General features: G+C 39.5%; 2 protein-coding genes across 5 annotated transcripts in view; one reads left to right on the top strand and one right to left on the bottom strand.

Annotated features, from left to right (window-relative positions):
• The window catches only part of LOC115226354 (zinc finger protein 493-like), a 44,939-nt gene extending 33,587 nt beyond the window's left edge, over positions 1-11,352 (bottom strand). Inside the window, exons 1-3 of the mRNA XM_036515141.1 lie at positions 11,180-11,352; positions 8,277-8,952; positions 7,476-7,856 (exon numbers count right to left, since the gene is read on the bottom strand). Coding sequence (XP_036371034.1) covers positions 7,476-7,856; positions 8,277-8,599 — 704 coding nt within the window. The 5' untranslated portion in view covers positions 8,600-8,952; positions 11,180-11,352. The remainder of the gene's footprint in view (positions 1-7,475; positions 7,857-8,276; positions 8,953-11,179) is intronic.
• Positions 11,353-11,802: 450 nt separating this feature from the next.
• The window catches only part of LOC115226586 (D-amino-acid oxidase-like), a 24,264-nt gene continuing 12,066 nt past the window's right edge, over positions 11,803-24,000 (top strand). Inside the window, exons 1-5 of one of the 4 annotated variants that reach the window (XM_029797596.2) lie at positions 11,803-11,843; positions 16,960-17,176; positions 18,257-18,365; positions 20,724-20,803; positions 22,006-22,071. In XM_029797596.2, coding sequence (XP_029653456.1) covers positions 16,986-17,176; positions 18,257-18,365; positions 20,724-20,803; positions 22,006-22,071 — 446 coding nt within the window. In that variant the 5' untranslated portion in view covers positions 11,803-11,843; positions 16,960-16,985. Of the gene's footprint in view, positions 11,844-11,940; positions 12,097-14,016; positions 14,127-14,179; positions 14,381-16,959; positions 17,177-18,256; positions 18,366-20,723; positions 20,804-22,005; positions 22,072-24,000 lie in introns of those variants that run through there. The other 3 variants (XM_029797595.2, XM_029797597.2, XM_029797594.2) reach the window with 3 other exon arrangements.

The raw sequence follows: 24,000 nt of genomic DNA, 5'->3' as shown, positions 1-24,000 counted from the left end.
CTCAGACATACATCATCTCGAAAGAGTCCAGAAGCTGGCTACCCGCATGGTTCTTGGTCTCAAACATTTGTCTTATGAAGAAAGGCTGAAGACGCTCGACCTTTATTCTCTAGGAAAATGATGACGCCGAGGTGATCTCATTCTTGCTCACACCATCATAAGCGGAAAGTGTAACCTCTCAATAGAGCTGTTCTTCACTCCTGCTCCAGAGCGTCGGCTGCGGGGTCACTCCGAAAAGCTCTATCTGCGACAATTTCATCTCAATCAAAGGAAAGGGGCTTTCTCCGTCCGGGTTGCAGATCCATGGAATAAGCTGCCAGATGAGATGGTGAAGATGCCGACGACCGCTCGGTTCAAAGTCTCCCTTGACCACAAGTGGCCTGAACTCTTTACATGAATACCACCCTGTACATAACTCCATGTCCCCCTACATGGCCATGCTTTTTGCGGCAAAAAATTAACTAACTAACTAAATTTTTAATGTTTAATAATAACCACTATTAACTTGTTGCCGGCTGCATCTTACGTTTTTATTTGCAACAATCTCTTAGTCTCGCTCGCCTCTATTTTCACTAACGATAATTTAATAAACTTTGATACGAGACACAATTTCAAGAATAGTTTCAGTTTCCAGAGTTTGTAAAATGAATAATTTTGATAAAATGAAAATTCTTTAATATACCAGTATTTTTCTTTTGCAGCTGTGATACCAGTGCCAGTGGTACGTAAGAGAACCATCCGAACGTGGCCGTTGCCAGCACCGCCCCGACTGGTCTTATGCTGGTGGCATGTAAAAAGCACCAACCGATCGTGGCCGTTTGCCAGCCTCGTCTGGCACCTGTGCCGGTGGCACATAAAAAGCACCCACTACACTCTCGGAGTGGTTGGCGTTGGAAGGGCATCCAGCCGTAGAAACATTGCCAGATCAGACTGGGCCTTGAGCAGCTTTCTGGCTTCCCAGACCCCAGTTGCACCGTCCAACCCATGCCAGCATGGAAAGCGGACGCTAAACAACGATGATGATGATGAAGTGATTTTATTGGTATGGCTATTTGGAACGCTATAAGCCTTACAATAATAACGATTTGATCGTTATTGGACGGGAGGAAAAGGTCACCACTTAGGGGAGAGTGTGAGACGTGGTGAGAAGTGACATCTTAGTTTTGGCTACCCTTCAAGAAAGAAGGATAGTAATCAGGTTACGAAAGACAAAGGAGAGTTGGAAGACTAGAAGGGGCTAGTGTTAAGGGGCAACCACCAGCTAAATATTTTAAAGAAGCCCCAAACTTGAAAAGATCTAAAAGGGCTGTAATTGACAACATACAAGTAGATGGTAGAATTGACAGCCAGAAGTGTTGCCTTGTGATTGATATCCTGGTTGAAGTCACAGGTCAAAAGGTCGTGCTTCCAGTCTACATAGTAGAGATGGAGTATCATTAGGTCTGGCGACTCGGTGTCCATAGGGTGTCCATACGGCTGAACTTCTGCTCCGTGGAGCTTTGGATGAAAGGAAGATTAGACTGTGTCAATATGATGAAGTGGATTATTGCTGGTAGTGAAGGGGAAGCATTACGAACGGAAGAGATCCAACCGAAATCGGAACTACCGCTCCAGTGTAGTGAAAAGTCGACAATACTCTTTTCTTTACTCTTTTACTTGTTTCAGTCATTTGACTGCGGCCATGCTGGAGCACCGCCTTTAATCAAGCAACTCGACCCCGGGACTTATTCTTTTGTAAGCCCAGTACTTATTCTATCGGTCTCTTTTGTCGAACCGCTAAGTGACGGGGGACATAAACACACCAGCATCGGTTGTCAAGCAATGCTAGGGGGACAAACACAGACACACAAAGGCATATATATATACATATATACGACAGGCTTCTTTCAGTTTCCGTCTACCAAATCCACTCATAAGGCTTTGGTCGGCCCGAGGCTATAGCAGAAGACACTTGCCCAAGGTGCCACACAGTGGGACTGAACCCGGAACCATGTGGTTGGTAAACAAGCTACTTACCACACAGCCACTCCTGCGCCTATAGTCAACTGTCAGAATGTAAATTTTTAGATGATCCAGGAAATTAACGAACTAAAGGCAAATATGTTACAAAAAAATAATAAATCAATAAAAAAAAACCCCTGTGAAATTAACAAAATTTTCATGGTAAAGCCACCATCTGCAGACTGGCCCCGTCTGTGCAGAGGGCATCCATCAACGCCAGTTTGTGTTTCCTGCAGAAATATTTTTGGAAACTTTTTGCTGCAGATATTGTTGCTCAAGCAAGGGGAGCCTAAATTGAACCCATGCCTACATGGCCCGTAGATCACGGTCGCCTTGGCTATTTCATAGAGATGTTTGTTTAGTAGATGGGTTTGGAATCTCGGCAGAGATAATCTTGTCAATATCATTGGGAGATATTTTTACAAAGAGCCAGATCGGAATGTGAGCACACGTCTTTTCTGTCTTCACAACAACAAAATACATAATTTGATATTTGTAATGTCAAAAGAATCTTACAAAGTGTTTTGGGTAGTAATTTAAATTTTTTTTTTTCTTTCTACCAGAGAGAGAGAGAGAGAGAGAGAGAGTGTGTGTGTGTGTTCGGTAACTTAGATGTGATGTCAACCTCGTTATAACCATGAAGAGGTAGGCCTCTCTTTTGCTATTCAACAGTATACGTATCACACCTATTTCAGCCGTGGTGCTATGCTCAGGCAGTGTTAGAATGGCAACCATCTCTTCACACGTTTCATCACCTTTACAAAATCGATTAAAAAAATGGCTAACCCACCCGATGATGTAATGTCTGTACTTTCATCAATACAAATAGACAAAAACTTACATGAAGACAAATCTTGCATCAATTGTTCAGAAGTATTCTTCTCCAACTTCACCATTCTATCCTTAACTGCTTCCCTACTCGCAGACAATTCTTTAACCCTTTCGTTACCAACCCAGCTCTGGCTCTGTACTTCAAATGTCTTGTTTTTATAAGTTTTGCATTAAAATATACGACCAAACCTTAGTTGCAATTTATATTCCTAACACTAGCTTAATGATAACTAAGTTATTTTGTTAAATTCTGTTATATTTAAAGTAATTGAAAGAAACACAAAACATCTCAACAGAAATATGGTAACAAAGGGTTAAGAAGAAAAATAATCAGCAGAAGACATGAGAGGAGACCTCAATGTGGTCACTCTATATGCTAGAAATAATAGCCTAAATTTCCTTCAATCCACACCCTCTCAACTGCTTCTAATGTCCATCTACCCAAATGTAGAAGTGCTTTTAACTCTTTCGATACCAACCTGGCTGAAACCACCTCTGGCTCTGTAGTACAAATATCTTGCTTTTATAAGTTTTGCATTAAAATATACCACCAAACCTTAGTCGCAATTTATATTCCTAACACTAGCTTAATGATAACTAAGTTATTTTACTAAATTCTTTGTTATATTTAAAGTAATTGAAAGAAACACTGAGCATCTCAAAATAAATACAGTAACGAAAGGATTAATGTGCTGAAAAATTGCCAAAACGGAAAGGTGCACACTCTAGCCAAGCTTCTTTAATATAATCTCCATCACCCACTGGCTTTCCATGTTGCACTATAACTTTTGAAACCTCAAAACCAGCAGCAACTAAGTTGGAACTGAGCTTGCCCAAGATAAAGTTTATAAAAATATCAGCCTGTTTTTTTGGTTTTGCTGAGTTCATGAGAAATTAATTCTCTTATTCCTCTCCAGTTTTATTGCTTAAGTTCTTCTGACCCCTTTCAAAATGCCTCTTTACAGAAGTTCTACAAATGACAGTTTCGAAAAAGAAAATCATAATGCTTTCTCTTTCTTAATCATATCAAACATAGGCGCAGGAGTGGCTGTGTGGTAAGTAGCTTGCTAACAAACCACATGGTTCCGGGTTCAATCCCACTGCGTGGCATCTTGGGCAGGTGTCATCTGCTATAGCCCCGGGCCGACCAATGCCTTGTGAGTGGATTTGGTAGACGGAAACTGAAAGAAGCCTGTCGTATATATGTGTATATATATATATATATATATATGTATGTGTGTGTGTCTGTGTTTGTTCCCCTAGCATTGCTTGACAACCGATGCTGGTGTGTTTACGTCCCCCGTCACTTAGCGGTTCGGCAAACAGAGACCGATAGAATAAGTACTGGGCTTACACAAAGAATAAGTCCCGGGGTTGAATTGCTCGACTAAAGGTGGTGCTCCAGCATGGCCACAGTCAAATGACTGAAACAAGTAAAAGAGTAAAAAAAAAAAAGAGAGTAAACTCTTCAGTTGAATGACATCGTTCCTTAGCTGGTGGTCCTGACAGTCTGCACAATGTATAAAGAGCAGGAAAAAAAGTTTGCTACCCTAACAAAATAATAGGATGGGCACTGTGTAAAGATCAGTAAAGAAAGGACAAAGCATGCAACAAATCATGAAATTTTATGGCCATAAATAATTTAACGCTTACAGTATATCATTTGAAGGAGCAATGACATGTATAACAGCTCAAGTCCGATGAACTAACAATCTGGTGTCTGCATGATCTCGTATGTATGCAATACATTGATGTCGATTGAGGCAAGTGAGAATCGAAATCGATCAACATCAATGGAAATTGCAGCTGTGATACCAGTGCCGGTGGTATGTAAAAGAACCATCTGAACGTGGCCGTTGCCAGTGCCGCTCCAACTGGCCTCATGCCAGTGGCACGTAAAAAGCACCATCCGATCGTGGCCGTTGCCAGCCTCGCCTGGCACATAAAAAGCACCATCCGATCGTGGCCATTTGCCAGCCTCGCCTGGCACCCATGCCGGTGGCACGTAAAAAGCACCATCCGATCGTGGCCATTTGCCAGCCTCGCCTGGCACCCATGCCGGTGGCACGTAAAAAGCACCATCCGATCGTGGCCGTTTGCCAGCCTCGCCTGACACCCATGCCGGTGGCACGTAAAAAGCACCATCCGATCGTGGCCGTTTGCCAGCCTCGTCTGGCACCTATGCCGGTGGCACACAAAAAGCACCCACTACACTCACGGAGTGGTTAGCGTTAGGAAGGGCATCCAGCTGTAGAAACTTTGCCAGATCAGACTGAGCCTGGTGCAGCTTCCTGGCTTCCCAGACCCCAGTTGAACCGTCCAACCCATGCTAGCATGGAAAGCAGGCGCTAAACGATGATGATGATGATGATATGTACTCGATATGCACAATGTACACATAACAACTATGATGAAGACATTGCAACAGTCAACTAACTGTACCCAAACTTGCATGCAGGCTGAATTCAGAAGCATCGACCCACGGCTCTATAAATATGATTTAGTCACTTGAACATTGATGGACATCAAATGATCTACATAACAAAAATTACAATACAGTACTGGCTCATTTATTAGAAATTGTCAAAAAAATTTGTGATACTTTTGTATACAAGCTGTAATATTTACTGTACTTTAACCCTTTCATTACTGTATTTATTTTGAGATGCTCTGTTTCTTTCATTTACTTAAAATACAACAAAGAATTTAGTAAAATAACTTAGTTATCATTCAGCTACTGTTAGGAATTGTGACTAAGGTTTGGTGGAAGATTTTAATTAAAAACTTATGAAAACAAGACATTTGTACTACAGAGCCAAAGCCGGTTTCAGCCGGGTTGGTCACGAAAGGGTTAAGTCATAACAAATAGCATGATAGGAAATCAGGGAAGAACTGCACAAAGGTAAGTATATTTTTCATCTTGTGTTTAATACATAGATCAAATCTGTATTACAAAGAAAGAAAAAAAAATCTAGAAAACTTATCTCTTCTTCCAAGCATTTCTAATCTGACCTGATATACGTACTCTGGAACATGTTTTACACGTGTTTAGGCAGCATAATTAAACCTGTTGCCACACAAGATTCATATCAATCAAACTTAGTCACATAAGGCACAAGATATAATAAAACCATGCTGATGATCACTCCTTAAATACACCACTGAAGCGCACTAGTGTAGCGGGGGAGCGACAGTAGAGGCAACCCACTCTGGGCGGCACTTTAAACGGCCTCACCGTTTGCTTGTCATTCATTTGCTAACCCACTTTCCTCTATTCAGCGCAGCAAGAATATGGCATAATGATGATATCACTGCTGTAGCAAGCATTGAGAGGAATTTTGAATAAATAGGTGAGGCAGTTGTCTTGTCAGTGAATACCAGTTGCGGGACCTAACATCAAAACACTGGTTGGAGATCATTAACCCTTTAGTGTTCACATTATTCTGCCAAAGTTAATCCTTTTTTATCCACACTGTTTAGAACTAATCAGGCATTATCTTGTATCTATGAGATTTTGATGAGGTAGCTGTTAATTTTTAAAGCGATATTGTAGGGTTGGTGTGAGAGACCAGATCTGGCCAGTTTGAACATAAAACAGGCAGAATACTTTTGGCCGGATATGGCCGGTTTAAATGCTAAAGGGTTAAATAAAGGTAGGCGTAATTTGTGACATAAAAATGTATCTGAGCGATAAAAAGTCACAATATACTATTGAGAGAAAGTCATTAAATGGAAGGTTACTAGAGAGAATTTTGCGTGCCAGAGATTGCCCAACCCTGGCCTAGACCCTCTTTTGTTCACATTGGGAAGGCTCTCCCAGTCATGTGCCACATTTAGTGGGCTTTCATGTTAGCACTTCCATGTCTCTCTTATTGAATGCAAGTCTGCAATTATCCATTTGTACACACAGCCCCCTCTTAAATTTTTGCAAACTAGAATACCTTTTTTCCTATCATGAATATATTTGTGTTTTGTTAAGTCCGAATTTTGAGAGAATGGTTTTTTACAGGTATCAGTGATAGGGTCTCTCCCCTGTATGAATACATTTGTGTCTTGATAAGTGACCGCTTTGAGAGAAGGATTTACCACAGATATCACAGTGATATGGTTTCTCTCCTGTATGAGTACGTTTATGTGCAGTTAAGGCACAATTATAAGAGAATGATTTACCACAGATATCACAATGATATGGCTTCTCTCCTGTATGAATACGTTTATGTGCTGTTAAGCCACAACGATGTGAGAATAATTTACCACAGATATCACAATGATACGGTTTCTCTCCTGTATGAATACGTTTGTGAGATGATAACTGACTACTTTCAACGAATGATTTACCACAGATATCACAATGGTATTGTCTCTTTCCTGTATGACGATGTTTGTGTGTTGTTAAGTTACTTCTTTGAGAGAATGATTTACCACAGACATCACAGTGATGTGGTTTCTCCCCAGTATGAACATATTTGTGTGTTGATAAGTAATTACTTTGAGAGAATGATTTACCACAGATATCACAATGATATGGTTCCTCTCCCGTATGAATACGTTTGTGACTTGATAATTTACTACTATTACTGAATGACTTACCGCAGATATCACAATCAAATGGTTTCTCTCCTGTATGAGTACGTTTGTGACATGATAACTGACTACTGTCAATGAATGATTTATAACAGATATCACAATGATATGGTTTCTCTCCTGTATGAAGACGTTTATGTTTAGTTAAGACACAATTCTGATAGAATGATTTACCACAGATATCACACTGATATGGTTTCTCTCCTGTATGAAAACGTTTATGTACAGTTAAGAAACAATTCTGAGAGAATGATTTACCACAGATATCACACTGATAGGGTTTCTCTCCTGTATGAATACGTTTGTGTTTTATTAAGTCAGAACCATGAGAGAATGATTTACCACAGATGTCACAGTGATGTGGTTTCTCACCTGTATGAACATGTTTGTGTGTCAATAAGTGACTACTTTCAGCGAATGATTTACCACAGATATCACAAATATATGGTTTCTCCCCTGTATGAATACGTTTATGCCTAGTTAAGATATAACTACGAGAGAATGATTTACCACAGATGTCACAGTGATATGATTTCTCTCCTGTATGAATACGTCTGTGTGCAGTTAATTTACTACTATCAGAGAATGATTTACCACAGATTTCACAATGATATGGTTTCTCCCCTGTATGAGTACGTTTATGTTTAGTTAAGACAAAACTATGAGAGAATGATTTACCACAGATGTCACAGTGATATGGTCTTTCTCCTGTGTGTGTATGCTTGTGACGTGATAACTGACCACTGTCAGAGAACGATTTACCGCAGATATCACACTGATATGGTTTCTCTCCTGTATGAGTACGTTTGTGCCTAGTAAGGCTACTACTACGATAGAATGATTTACCACAGACATCACACTGATATGGTTTCTCTCCTGTATGAAGACGTTTGTGTTTTGTTAAGTGACTACTGTCAGAGAAGGATCTATCACAAATATCACAATGATATGGTCTTTCTCCTGTATGAGTACGTTTGTGCCTAGTAAGGCTACTACTTTGAGAGAATGATTTACCACAGATATCACAGTGATGTGGTTTGTCACCTGTATGAACAGGTTTGTGTGTAAGTAGGTTACTTTCTTGAAAGAAGGACTCTGTACATACATCACAGTCATATGATGTCATCTTTTTCATCATGTCTTCAGAGAAAATCAATTCTACAATTTTCTCACTCTTTTCCATTATTTTCTCTCAAATCCAAGTTCATATATCCTTCTTCCTTTGGTTCTTGTACTTTGTTCCTTACAGGTACTTTAACTGTTGTATTTCGGTCCAGTGTTACCTTTGTTTAACAACACTTCAATCAATTTATCCAACTTCAATGAGCACACAGGCTCCTCTTCTTGAAAACACAAGCCTGGGAGGTTCACAAATTTGGCTAATAATATTTCAGAGCAAACGTTTCACAGGAATTCTACCATAGATTTCTAGAAACTATCCGACACATCTGCTTTGCAAAATATTCTTCTTTTAGTCTTTAAAACGTGGTAGATATTGAGGATGCTTCTTCTGTTATGTCAATGTCATCTGATGTTCTGAAATTATAGAGAAACAACAGTGTAAGATATTGTGGTTAGTAAAAAAATACAAATTCATTTCTAATGAGATCAATTAAGCTGGATGCCAACAGCTCCCTAAGAAGTGCTGATCCCTCAAAGTAGAGGGAACACGTGGAAATGGGACACCCATGAAGACATGGGTGGAAGGGCTAATAAACGAGTGAAGTGAACCACAACACAGCATCCTGGTGTCATGGTAACTAGCTGCTAATGCCACACTGTTGATTGGCTAAAATTACCCAAATTTCCCAACTTTAGTTCCAAATAACATCAGATTATTCAATATACAAGATAAAATAATTGGTGTAAGATGTAGAGGTTACTTAAAAAATACAGATTTATTTCTATTGAGATGAACTGCAGAATTAAACATTTGACCTAAGAACTGAGCGAGATGCTGGCAGCTCTGTAAAGAAGTGCTAACCTGTAAAAATAACAAAAGGACTAATTAAGGTAAGAGAAGCAAATTTCCAAGCAGAAAACAGAATCGAACTGTCATTTGCTCCCACGGAAATATTCGAAGTGAAATATTTTGATTTTGTCGAGCTATATCGAAAGAATGCACAGGGTTTTTATAACTGCTCATATCCGAATTCTAAGAACCGTATTTTGCGAAACATTTCTTTGACGAAAGTTTAGAATTCAGTCCCACTGCATGGCATCTTGGGCAGGTGTCTTCTGCTATAGCCCCAAGCCGACCAAAGCCTTGTGAGTGGATTTGGTAGATGGAAACTGAAAGAAGCCTGTCGTATATATGTATGTATATATATATATATATATATATATATATGTGTGTGTGTGTGTCTGTGTTTGTCCCCCTAGTATTGCTTGACAACCGATGCTGGTGTGTTTATGTCACCGTCACTTAGCGGTTCGGCATAAGAGACCGATAGAATAAGTACTGGGCTTACAAAAGAATAAGTCCCGCGGTCGAGTTGCTCGATTAAAGGCGGTGCTCCAGCATGGCCGCAGTCAAATGACTGAAACAAGTAAAAGAGTAAGAGTAATTCGTATATGGGCAGTGATTTTAACGAATGGGATTACCAACAATTATGCTTGTTCGTGCAAACGACCATTACGTCATATTGCCGTCTTTTATGCCAAAAAGCATCGGTTCCTCAACATTTCGGTAGTTGGAGTGCATTAGAGAATATTTTGCGAACTGAAAGAGGAAAAAAAAAAAAACCTAACCTGGTACCTTCCATAGCTAGAAATAGCATCCAAATCTCGCACAACACATAGCATCTCTCTTCCATCGCTACAAATAGCAACCCAATCCTGAGAAAATCATGGACATCTCTCATCCATAGCTAGAACTAGCAGCTAAATCCCGCACAAATCAAGGACACCCCTCGTTTATTAAAACATAGAAATCGTACAAAGAAGCGACGCGCCAAAATCCAGAAGTCTACAGAAATTAAAAACAACGAATATTTTCACTGTTTATTAGAAACAGCGAAATTTAGGGCGATCTTTCGTCTCTAGTAGACCTTTCCGTCGATTTCCGTAAAAAACTTTTATTTTTTTACATATGGGCTTGCGGGAACTTTTGAAGTAATATACATACATATACACATACACCGAGTAAAAAATTTCAGTTATCTCTTTCTTTCACACATTACTCTCTCTGTCTCTTCACACACACTAACAGAAGCACTTCACTTACACAACATACTGTCTGTCTCCCACACCCCATCAAACACACACACACACATGTACATCAATGCTTCACATGCACGATAACTTCAAAAGAACTTCCCTCGTCATACAATCGCTTTCTCTTAGTCTCTTTCGCTCTCATTACTTCAAAAGTTCCCGCAAGCCCATATGTAAAAAAAAAAATTTTTTACGGAAATCGACGGAAAGGTCTACTAGAGACGAAAGATCGCCAAATTTAGCACAAATCAAGGATGTCTCTCGTTCATGAAAGACAGAAGGAAGACAAAGAATGGGCGCGTCAGGAATCGAACGTCTATAGCAGTGGTTTTCAACCAGGGTTCCGCAAGAACTTACAAAACTGCTAAAATCGGCAGTAATTTATATTTCTCCTGTGCAGATATGTGTGCATAAAACTATTAAATTATTGCACAGGGGTTCCTCGAGCCAGTGGAATGTTTCCTTGGGGTTCCGCTCCAGCAAAACGTTTGAAAAGCACTGATCTATAGAATTAAGAGACTGAATATTTCCATTAATTAATACTTACGGAACTGTTTCGTAAAGGATAGTGTTGTTATATGGGTGTGTGTCTGGTAGTTGAGGAATACTTTTATAACTATTATAAACGTCTTATCAGCTGATTAAGAGAAATTCATGAAATAGACATTTAATTGCAAACCAGCATCAAGTAGGAAGTACGTTCAATGCGCATGCGTATCTTCTCTCCTGAAATGCTTGAGGCAGCTATGCCTAGTTACCTCCCTTTATAAATATATTGCTCTTGTGCGTGAGTCCCGTACGCGAAGTATTTTTTTTTTCTCACGAGAGTTCCGGACCCCCAGTAATGAACTCATTTGCATACAGCCAATCAAAACAGTTTCACACACGCGCGTGTGTGTGTGTGTGTGTGTTTGTGTGTGAAAATGTTATTAAACCTGTCCCACTACCGACGAAGTAAATAAAATATGAGAACAAACACAGCTGCTAAGTTTATCTGGAGAGACATACAATTTGACCTTGATTTAGTTGAAGCCTGTTTTCTGGCCTCGATTTGATGGAAAAACAAAATAAATGAAAAAGGGGGAAACATGTAGAATATATAGATTATTTGCCTAAGCGTGTTGCTACATAATTTCTAACACACATTTTCTCTAACCTTCGTAAATCTGCTGCTGCTCCGTCTCCAACAAAGAAAATGTGCAGGTCCTAATGTGAGTGAGGCTGTAATCGTTTTTAGTTGTTTTGTACTGATAAGATATTTAATCTTTTTCTCTAGTTTTTCTACTTGGCCTCACTTCTCCGTCAGTATTTTTTTTTCTCTATATTTAACCACTTGCCTCTTTATCTTCTCACCTCGGACTTGCTTTCTCTTTTCCCTTGCAAAATTTACCGAGAACAAGACAGGAACGGTGTAGCGTTAAATAGATATCTATACGTGTGTGTATATAGTCTCCTTCGCTGACGGTGTGTATATGCTTTTTTATGTATTTTAGACGGGTATTTATAACCTATATCTGTTTCTTTATTATCCACAAGGGGCTAAACACAGAGGGGACAAACAAGGACAGACAAACGGATTAAGTCGATTACATCGACCCCAGTGCGTAACTGGTACTTAATTTATCGACCCCAAAAGGATGAAAGGCAAAGTCGAATATGGATACTATGGGCTTGTGCTTATATATATACAAACACATACATACATACATACACATACATACATACATACACATACATACATACACATACATACACACACACATACATACATACATACATACATATCTTCTGGAAAAATCCAGTAACTTCGAAACTGGAGTTGGCATAGCATGTTCTTTGTCTATCTCCTTAACTTCTTGGAGATTTTATGTATAATATGTCCATCTGTTCTAATCTAATTGAATTCTATGTCTTTGTGCAGCTGAAGACTGCTCTGCATTTTAAATTGATGTAATGATTGCATTGTTCAATTAAATGGAGTTGCATGAAACGATCGTACTGCATTACCTCTCTATATCCTTGTTTTGAAGTAATATACATACATATACACATACACCGAGTAAAAAATTTCAGTTATCTCTTTCTTTCACACATTACTCTCTCTGTCTCTTCACACACACTAACAGAAGCACTTCACTTACACAACATACTGTCTGTCCCCCACACCCCATCAAACACACACACACACACACACGCATGTACATCAATGCGTCCCATGCACGATAACTTCAAAAGAACTTCCCTCGTCATACAATCGCTTTCTCTTAGTCTCTTTCGCTCTCATTACTTCAAAAGTTCCCGCAAGCCCATATGTAAAAAAAAAAATTTTTTTACGGAAATCGACGGAAAGGTCTACTAGAGACGAAAGATCGCCAAATTTAGCACAAATCAAGGATGTCTCTCGTTCATGAAAGACAGAAGGAAGACAAAGAATGGGCGCGTCAGGAATCGAACGTCTATAGCAGTGGTTTTCAACCAGGGTTCCGCAAGAACTTACAAAACTGCTAAAATCGGCAGTAATTTATATTTCTCCTGTGCATATATGTGTGCATAAAACTATTAAATTATTGCACAGGGGTTCCTCGAGCCAGTGGAATGTTTCTTTGGGGTTCCGCTCCAGCAAAACGTTTGAAAAACACTGATCTATAGAATTAAGAGACTGAATATTTCCATTAATTAATACTTACGGAACTGTTTCGTAAAGGATAGTGTTGTTATATGGGTGTGTGTCTGGTAGTTGAGGAATACTTTTATAACTATTATAAACGTCTTATCAGCTGATTAAGAGAAATTCATGAAATAGACATTTAATTGCAAACCAGCATCAAGTAGGAAGTACGTTCAATGCGCATGCGTATCTCCTCTCCTGAAATGCTTGAGGCAGCGATGCCTAGTTACCTCCCTTTATATATATTGCTCTTGTGCGTGAGTCCCGTACGCGAAGTATTTTTTTTTTCTCACGAGAGTTCCGGACCCCCAGTAATGAACTCATTTGCATACAGCCAATCAAAACAGTTTCACACACGCGCGTGTGTGTGTGTGTTGTGTGTGTGTGTGTGTGTGTGTGTGTGTGTGTGTATGTGTGTGTTTGTGTATGTATGTGTGTTTGTGTGTGTGTGTGTTTGTGTATCTATGTGTGTGTTTGTGTGTGCAATCAAAACAGTTTCGCACACACGCATGTGTGTGTGTGTGTGTTTGTGTGTGTGTGTGTGTTTGTGTATGTGTGTGTGTGAGGAAGTAAATAAAATATGAGAACAAACACAGCTGCTAAGTTTATCTGGAGAGACATACAATTTGACCTTGATTTAGTTGAAGCCTGTTTTCTGGCCTCGATTTGATGGAAAAACAAAATAAATGAAAAAGGGGGAAACATGTAGAATAGATAGATTATTTGCCTAAGCGTGTTGCTACATAATTTCTAACACACATTTTCTCTAACCTTCGTAAATCTGCTGCTGTTCCGTCCCCAACAAAGAAAATGTGCAGGTCCTAATGTGAGTGAGGCTGTAATCGTTTTTAGTTGTTTTGTACTGATAAGATATTTAATCTTTTTCTCTAGTTTTTCTACTTGGCCTCACTTCTCCGTCAGTATTTTTTTTTTCTCTATATTTAACCACTTGCCTCTTTATCTTCTCACCTCGGACTTGCTTTCTCTTTTCCCTTGCAAAATTTACCGAGAACAAGACAGGAACGGTGTAGCGTTGAATAGATATCTATACGTGTGTGTATATAGTCTCCTTCGCTGACGGTGTGTATATGCTTTTTTATGTATTTTAGACGGGTATTTATAACCTATATCTGTTTCTTTATTATCCACAAGGGGCTAAACACAGAAGGGACAAACAAGGACAGACAAACGGATTAAGTCGATTACATCGACCCCAGTGCGTAACTGGTACTTAATTTATCGACCCCAAAAGGATGAAAGGCAAAGTCGAATATGGATACTATGGGCTTGTGCTTATATATATACAAACACATACATACACATACATACATAGATACACATACATACATACACACATACACATACATACATACATACATACATACATACACACACACACACACACACACACACACACATACATACATACATACATACATACATACATACATACATACATACATACACACACACACATACATATCTTGAAAAATCCAGTAACTTCGAAACTAGAGTGGGCATAGCATGTTCTTTGTCTATCTCCTTAACTTCTTGGAGATTTTATGTATAATATGTCCATCTGTTCTAATCTAATTGAATTCTATGTCTTTGTGCAGCTGAAGATTGCTCTGCATTTTAAATTGATGTAATGATTGCATTGTTCAATTAAATGGAGTTGCATGAAACGATCGTACTGCATTACCTCTCTATATCCTTGTTGCTTATTTTTATTTTAATCACCTTACTTTGAAATTGTAGTTGTCTTACTATAAATGAGATACTTGGCTACTCCTGAAGGACGGGGAGGAGGAGGGGGTCTGGAGGGAGTTAGAGAGAAAGAGAGAGACACAAAGAGTAGCCTAAGGTAGATTTTCTACCTGGCTGTCCACCGTCCTACCCGTGCATGCATTCAAGAAAGTTTCAGCCACCCAAGGCATATCTATATATATAAAACTGTAGTTGTGTGAGTGTCTGTCCCCTTCGATTTAGATTCCTAACTCCTCCCACATTTTGCGGTGCAGTTTAACCAAATTCGGGTATCTTATAGTCGTGATTCATTTCGAGCCCGTCTGGCTATTAGCGCGCGTCTACGATGAGTCTACGATTTAAAAAATAATTTAACATCATTTTTTATTCCATTTTAATGCATAATTTTTCGTGTGTTGATGGCGGCGGAGTTGGCGTCCATGGTCACACCTGCACCTGTTTGCTTCTCCCCCTTCTTCCCTCCCTCGTGAAGCTGTGGGGAAGGGAGTTTAAGGAAATCAACGTCGTAAAGCGTTGTCAAGGAGACCAGCGTTCTTTTAGAACAACGACTTCATGGCTTGAAGACACCAAAACAGAAATGGCTAAGAAAGCCTGAATTGGCATCTATAAGGGAAGTAACTCTCTAAAAATGCTTATATAGTTATTTCCCTTACAAACCCGAGCAACGCCGGGCGATACTGCTAGTATATATATAATAAAACAGGAGAAAATTCAGGCTGCTTTCTCAAATGTGGAAACAATTTCAGATTGTTCCTGTGCTTGGTGGTCACTAACCGTTCTGAAGTGAGATAATTTTCTAGATTGAAAACTTTCCTGGGCATGAAGGCGCAGGAGTGGCTGTGTGGTAAGTAGCTTGCTAACCAACCACATGGTTCCGGGTTCAGTCCCACTGCGTGGCATCTTGGGCAAGTGTCTTCTGCTATAGCCCCGGGCCGACCAAAGCCTTGTGAGTGGATTTGGTAGACGGAAACTGAAAGACGCCCGTTGTATATATGTTTATATATGTGTATAGGTGCAGGAGTGGCTGTGTGGTAAGTAGCTTGCTAACCAACCACATGGTTCCGGGTTCAGTCCCACTGCGTGGCATCTTGGGCAAGTGTCTTCTGCTATAGCCCCGGGCCGACCAATGCCTTGTGAGTGGATTTGGTAGACGGAAACTGAAAGAAGCCTGTCGTATATATGTATATAGGTGCAGGAGTGGCTGTGTGGTAAGTAGCTTGCTAACCAACCACATGGTTCCGGGTTCAGTCCCACTGCGTGGCATCTTGGGCAAGTGTCTTCTGCTATAGCCCCGGCCGACCAATGCCTTGTGAGTGGATTTGGTAGACGGAAACTGAAAGAAGCCTGTCGTATATATGTACATATATATGTATGTGTGTGTTTGTGTGTCTGTGTTTGTCCCCCTCGCATTGCTTGACAACTGATGCTGGTGTGTTTACGTCCCCGTCACTTAGCGGTTCGGCAAAAGAGACCGATAGAATAAGTACTGGGCTTACAAAGGATAAGTCCCGGGGTCGATTTGATCGACTAGAAGGCAGTGCTCCAGCATGGCCGCAGTCAAATGACTGAAACAAGTAAAAAAGTAAAAAAAAAAAGTATGCATGCCTGACTGTCCAAGTAACGGGGTCTGATGACCAGCATAGGGCCTCATTTCTCCTAAATCCAGCACGGAATTCACTAGTGTGTGTTCCTGCAAATTGGAATTGAAGCTTTTAGAGAGAGAAAAACTGAGGAGATTGCAAGTAGAATTATACAACTTAATAATTGGTGGAAGTCGTTTGAAATGTAACTGAATTTATCAACCAGACTTTTGCTTTGTTTTGTTTTTTTTTGTGAGGAGGTTTTTTTCTTTTTTGTATTTGTATTGAATGACAAATTATATTATGTTTTAGCCGGAGATTTTTAACAGATTTTCATTATGGTCCGAAAAATTTGCGTGCTAGGAGCTGGAATTATTGGTCTCTACTCAGCCGTTCGAATTCTTGAAGACTTACAAAATGTTGATGTTACAGTTATTGCCGAAAAGTTTTCTCCGAACAACACATCTGACGTGGCTGCTGGCTTCTGGATCCCCCATAAAATGGGCTCCACAAATATATCCTTAATCAAGTGAGTTGAAACGATTTGTCTATTTTTTCTTTTTGCTTGTCCGTCTACCTATAAATCTACGGCTTTCTATTCTGCTCAGAGTTGTCTCTCTTTGGTATCCCTTACTGAGGAAGGCTAAGGAGTCAGAAACACAAGGTCGGTAAATGGATTTGGTAGACGGAAACTGAAAGAAGCCTGTCGTATATATGTATATATATATATATGTGTGTGTGTGTCTGTGTTTGTCACCCCAACATCGCTTGACAACCGATGCTGGTGTGATTACATCCTCGTAACTTAGCGGTTCGGCAAAAGAGACCGATAGAACAAATACTAGGTTTAAAAAGAATAAGTCCTGGGGTCGATTTGCTCGATTAAAGGCAGTGCTCCAGCATGGCCACAGTCAAATGACTGAAACAAGTAAAAGAGAAAAAAAAGAAAAATACATATATATATATTTATGTCGTATATATGTATATATATGTGTGTGTGTGTCTGTGTTTGTCACCCCAACATCGCTTGACAACCGATGCTGGTGTGTTTACATCCTCGTAACTTAGTGGTTCGGCAAAAGAGACCGATAGAACAAATACTAGGCTTAAAAAGAATAAGTCCAGGGATCGATTTGCTCGATTAAAGGCAGTGCTCCAGCATGGCCACAGTCAAATGACTGAAACAAGTAAAAGAGTAAAAGTGTAATTCCTCATCTCTTAAATATAGAACTGTATAATTAATCCGTTCCAGCCTGCCAAAACTACTCAAAAATAATTATATATAAGAACTAAGGATTCTCCGCTCTAACCGTGTTCTCTACCCATTCTGATCAAATTGTCCTTGTGTTGATGTGTACCTCCTTACGACAATGTAAACTTAATAAAAAAATACCCTTGGCCTAAAGTGTAGCCTGCATTATATACACCTTGCTTGGATATCTACCACTTCCGATGTTCTGCTCACTATGAAAGATATATAGTCCGGATATTATCTACTCCATTCCTTTAATCTTGTGTGTGTGTATGTATTGTACATGTATGAGTGTGTGTGTGTGTGTGTATAATCATAATGTTTCGAATCTAGTTGAAATTTTCTTTCTTTTATCAGACGGTGGGGCGATGAAACATTCCAGTATCTGCTCAACCTTCACGAATCGCCAATGGCCTCCGAGCTTGGCATCCAACTTGTCTCCGGTTATCATCTCAATAGCAGACAGGTAAAAATACTTGTTCTCTCTGACCCATATTTCTGGAGGGGTGGTTCTACAAAAACCAGATGTAGTGAGAGAATATAGAAGAGGAGGAAATATTTCAAAGACAAAGACAGTGATGTCAAGTAAAACTAAACACCTGACGATACCTAACTTTGTCCATTTATGTGATGCCGGTCGATTCAGCTGACTGCATCCTCTCAGACAAACTTGTAGTTTTGCATCATCATCATCATCATCATCGTTTAGCGTCCGTTTTCCATGCTAGCATGGGTTGGACGGTTCAACTGGGGTCTGTGAAGCCGGAAGGCTTCATCAGGCCCAGTCAGATTTGGCAGTGTTTCTACGGCTGGATGCCCTTCCTAACGCCAACCACTCCGTGAGTGTAGTGGGTGCTTTTTACGTGCCACCTGCACAGGTGCCAGACAGAGCTGGCAAACGGCCACGAACAGATGGTGTTTTTATGTGCCACCGGCACGGGGGCCAGGCGAGGCTGGCAACGGACACGAACGGATGGTGCTTTTACGTGCTACCGGCACGGGGGCCAGGCGAGGCTGGCAACGGACATGAACGGATGGTGCTTTTACGTGCTACCGTCATGGGGGCCAGGCGAGGCTGGCAACGGATACGAGTGGATGGTGCTTTTACATGCCAATGGCACGGGGTCTAGGCGAGGCTGGCAATGGACATGAACAGATGGTGTTTTTACGTGCCACCGGCACGGGGGCCAGGCAAGGCTGGCAACGGACACGAGCGGATGGTGCTTTTATGTGCCGTGATAAATGGTTGTCACTCACAATTTTATTAAAAGAGGTCTATTTTGAATACACTTCACCCTTCCCCTTTCAAGGTCATTACCCAATTGTCCTTCTGCTCGTAACGCGCACAAAGACCTCAACAGCGATATAAGGATACATAAAGGGAGAGAGTTAGACTTAGCTGCCTTAACTATTTCAGGAGTGGAGATATGCATGCGCATGGAGCAGACCTCCGCTTCACGTTGAGATCAGTTATAGTTACTGTTGTAACCAACGAAGCAGTCGAAAACCTGCGTTTGGTCACTGATGATGTGTAGCATTTATCTGTGACCAATGAACTGAGCTTTCGAAGATTCCAGTTGACCAAGATCTAAATAAGTATAGAGTTACAAATTTTATATATTCATCACTGTGAGTAACGGCAGGACAAGGGTAGCTGGCGAGTAAAAGGAAGCTTAACCCTTTCATGACAAACCCGGCTGAAACCGGCTCTGGCTTTGTAGTACAAATGTCTTGTTTTCATTAATTTTGAATTAAAATCATCCACCAAACCTTAGTCACAATTTATGTTCTTAACACTAGCTTAATGATAACCAAGTTATTTTACTAAATTCTTTGTTACATCTAAAATAATTGAAAGAAACACAGAGCATCTCAAAATAAATACGATAATGAAAGGGTTAAATACTGAAGCAGAAAATGCTAATTATAGTAGACCAGTTACTTCTCTCTCTCACTCTCTTTCTACCCTCTTCATCATCATCATCATCATCATCATCATCGTTTAACGTCCGTTTTCCGTGCTAGCATGGGTTGGACGGTTCGACCGGGGTCTGGGAAGCCAGGGGCTGCTCCAGGCTCCAGTCTGATCTGGCAGAGTTTCTACGGCTGGATGCCCTTCCTAACGCCAACCACTCCGCGAGTGTAGTGGGTGCTTTTTACGTGCCACCTGCACAGCTGCCAGGGGGGGTCCGGCATTGGTCACGATCGGTTGGAGCTTTTAACGTGCCAGCGGCACGGAAGCCAGCCAAGGCGGCGCTGGCAACGTTCAGATGGTCTTTTTATGTGCCACCGGCACAGGAGCCAGTCGGGGCGGCGCTGGCATCGGCCACGTTCGGATGGTGCTATTTATGTGCCACCGGCACAGAAGCCAGTCGGGGCGGCGCTGGCTTGAGAGAGAGTCTCTCAGTTTACGAGAGCCAGAGCTGAGCAGCAGATTTTCAAATCAAACAGATACTTTTTTAGATTCTTTCTTGTTAATAATTACTTTTAATACTTTTGTTGTTTAATTGCTCCCGACTTTTAGGCGACTGATCAGTGTGCCCTCAGACTGTATGGACTTGGTTTTCATACGGTTGCTCTTCAGGACAACCGCTAAGCCCCTGAAATCCAGTTCATCCAGCTTGGTCTACGAAAGATGATTGGACCCACATAGAGGAGAGCATGAGGGAATGGAGCAAATGCTGAGGTCAGCAGAACCAACTCGGCACCAAACCGCCTTGTTGATACAGGTGATCCAGGTGACTTTTGTCGTTGTTACTAGTTCAATATTTCTTTTACTACAATTCGCTTTTAATATTTTTGTTCTTGTTATTATTCTTACTAGGTCAATCCTTTCTGGAAAGACACGGTCTTCAATTTACGGGATCTGACTCCAGAAGAGAATAAATTATTTCCAAATTACACGTAAGTCAAAATTACGCCAGTTATTATCATTAAAATTACTTTTACTATTAATCTACATGTTTGTTACAGTCACTTGCTGAGACACACCCAGCGTCCAGGGACGAGTGAAGGATAAGAGATGTTACAATATGACTGAAAGCTTGGGGAAGGGAGGTAGTGAAATATCTTCATGTAATACAACACAGACATTTAAATGGATAGAGTTTTTCTAAGGATGTGGGCAGTACTTGTCAGCACAATCTTTTGGATTTCTCTGAGACATGGTTCTCCTGGGATGTTATCTAGATGTTTCTGACATCCATTTTTTTTCTATCATACCTAGGGCCCTTTCAACAACAGGAACGGTTCTCGTTTTAAGACACCATATCTTCTGTATTTCAATTTTCAGGTCCTTATATTTACCTAGTTTGTCAAATTCCTTGACAAAAATACTTTTATCAGTGAGAACACTTACATCTATTAGTTTACAGGTATTTTCTTCCCTGTCTTTAATAATTATGTCTGGTCAATTAGTCTGGATTGCTCTGTCAGTGTTGACTGATTATTATTATTATTATTGAGTGAGAGAGCAGTGCATGCCATCAAAGCCCCACGGATATAATTTTTGGTTATTTCTTTGATTTTTATTCACCTTTTATTTGTTTCAGTCATTAGACTGTGGCCATGCTGGGGCACCTCCTTGAAGAATTGTTAGTCAAATGTATATGGGAGTAGCCAAAAGGGGGCGATTGGTGTAAAAACAACAAAATAATAAGTTAATTAGGTTAAGTTTGATTTGTGAAATGCAGCTGCTTTGAATTTGCTTCAGAAAGGGGTCTATATGTGTGGTGGGGGTGGATACTAGGAATGTGTCCTGAGTGCCAAGGGAGTCAGATCCTTTTTCTAAGGATGTGGGCAGTACTTGTCAGCACAACCTTTTGGATTTCTCTGAGACATGGTTCTCCTGGGATATTATCTAGATGTTTGGGAACCACTACCTTAAAGGGACAAGGCTAAATACCACAAGGTATTCTACCCAAGATACCACCAACTCTGCCAGTTTGCCTTCCAGATGTCAAATAATACATTCGCTGAATGAAGAAATACCAGAATCATTGAAAACTGGAATATGGCTTGGTTATTAAAGTGAGAAACAACGACTCTGCAAAACATTTCTAAAGTTTGTCGAATTTAATATAACTTTTGTTTGTTTTGTTTTCCAGGAATAATAGATTTTTCACGAGTATTATAGTTTGTGGTACTCTCTACCTGAAATGGTTAATGGGAAGGTGAGTAAATCTTCTCTATTTCCATATTTTGTGTGATTTGTTTTTGTTTATTCTTATTTTGTTCATGTGTTTACACCCACTTATTATCATTATTATTATCATTATCTTTATTATTATTATTATTATATTATTATTATTATGTATGCATGTATAACAATAATAATAGTAATAATAATAATAATAATAATAATAATAATAATAATAATAATAAACAAATGGAAGTAAATAACTATATACATTTATTTTTATTTTTATTATTATTACTATTATTATTGTTATACATACATAATAATAATAATAATAATAATAATAATAATAATAATAATAATAATAATAATAATTAGTGGGTGTAAACACATGAACAAAATAAGAATAAACAAAAACAAATTACACGAACATATATAAACAGAAGATACAAATATTACAGGCATTTTCCCCCACCCTCACACACACTAACTCAACATAGAGGCACACAGAGATATACGCATGCGCAAATGAAGACACATACAATAGAAATACGAAATACAAAATGGCTGACGGTTAGTAAGGAGAGACACACAAATAAGAAAGAAGAAAGCAGAGGACCACTGATGCGGTCACAGGAGTGTGACGAAAGTTTTCTGGCCGAAATAAGATTAAGATTGATATAAAAAATAAATAACAATGAAGCAAAATAACACCAAATATATAGTGCGTGTGTTTTTATTGGCTAAACTGGCAAAATGACCATTCCGAAATATAACAATATCAGTTTCAACACACGATTTCACATCAAAAATCTTGCAAAACAAATGTTTAATAGAAAAATAGAATAAAAACCCTGTTAGGTATCCAAGGTTAAATTACTCATGCATCCCAAGTATCGAACCAATTCTTACAGCCGTTTCATGTGAAAAGTGAATACACACACACAGGTCTATTATTATCATATATATACATATCTATAATATAAATTGGACATGTGTGATCATTGTATTCTTTCTTGTCTTGAGGTTCACAGCCAAACGACTGGGTGGGTTCACGTGAAAAAGGGCGCTCAGGTGGAGATGGGTACATAGATTGCAATGCGGTTTGTATTTATTTTCTAGCTCCCATAGTTATCGAGAAAATCGATCAAAACTTTTCTAATGGAATTCCCCTGTTCATTATGCCATTAAAAATTTTTACGGACACAGCTGCTAACAAAATAGGGATTAATGTATAATTTCTTTCTGTGGTCATAATTAAATCAATGTTTTAATGATTAGACAGAGGTCCAATAGAATAGCTCTCAGAAACAGACTACGTACAAATTTGTTCTTCACAACTCCTGAAGCTGTTTTCTGACAAGGGGCAGTGGAGGTCAGGAAATTTTCATACAGCTGGAGGCTCCAATCAAAACAGGGGACCCAAAATTATAAGGCTGAGAAACGCTGTTATAGATTATGCCTAACCGAAAATGATCACAACCACATCATCCAAATAGACCGGGTGAAACCGGGCTTAACTGCTAGTATATATATATATATATATATATGCATCAGAGTGTGCTTTATATGATACCCTGACAATATATATATGTATTTTTCTTTTTTTTCTCTTTTACTTGTTTCAGTCATTTGACTGCGGCCATGCTGGAGCACCGCCTTTAGTCGAGCAAATCAACCCCGGGACTTATTCTTTGTAAGCCGCGTACTTATTCTATCGGTCTCTTTTTGCCGAACCGCTAAGTGACGGGGATGTAAACACACCAGCATCGGTTGTCAAGCGATGCTGGGAGGACAAACACAGACACACAAACACACACATACATACATATACATATATATATATATAATAAATATTAGGGAATAAATCCAAATTTATAGGGAAAAAATCAGATTTAGGATTAAATCCAATTTTATAGTAAAATATTATATAATATTAATTAATATTAATTTTTATTAAAAT

The sequence above is a fragment of the Octopus sinensis genome, linkage group LG30, assembly GCF_006345805.1.
Source record: "Octopus sinensis linkage group LG30, ASM634580v1, whole genome shotgun sequence".
Classification (NCBI taxonomy): Eukaryota; Metazoa; Mollusca; class Cephalopoda; order Octopoda; family Octopodidae; genus Octopus; species Octopus sinensis.
This window is presented reverse-complemented; position numbering and strand designations above follow the sequence as displayed.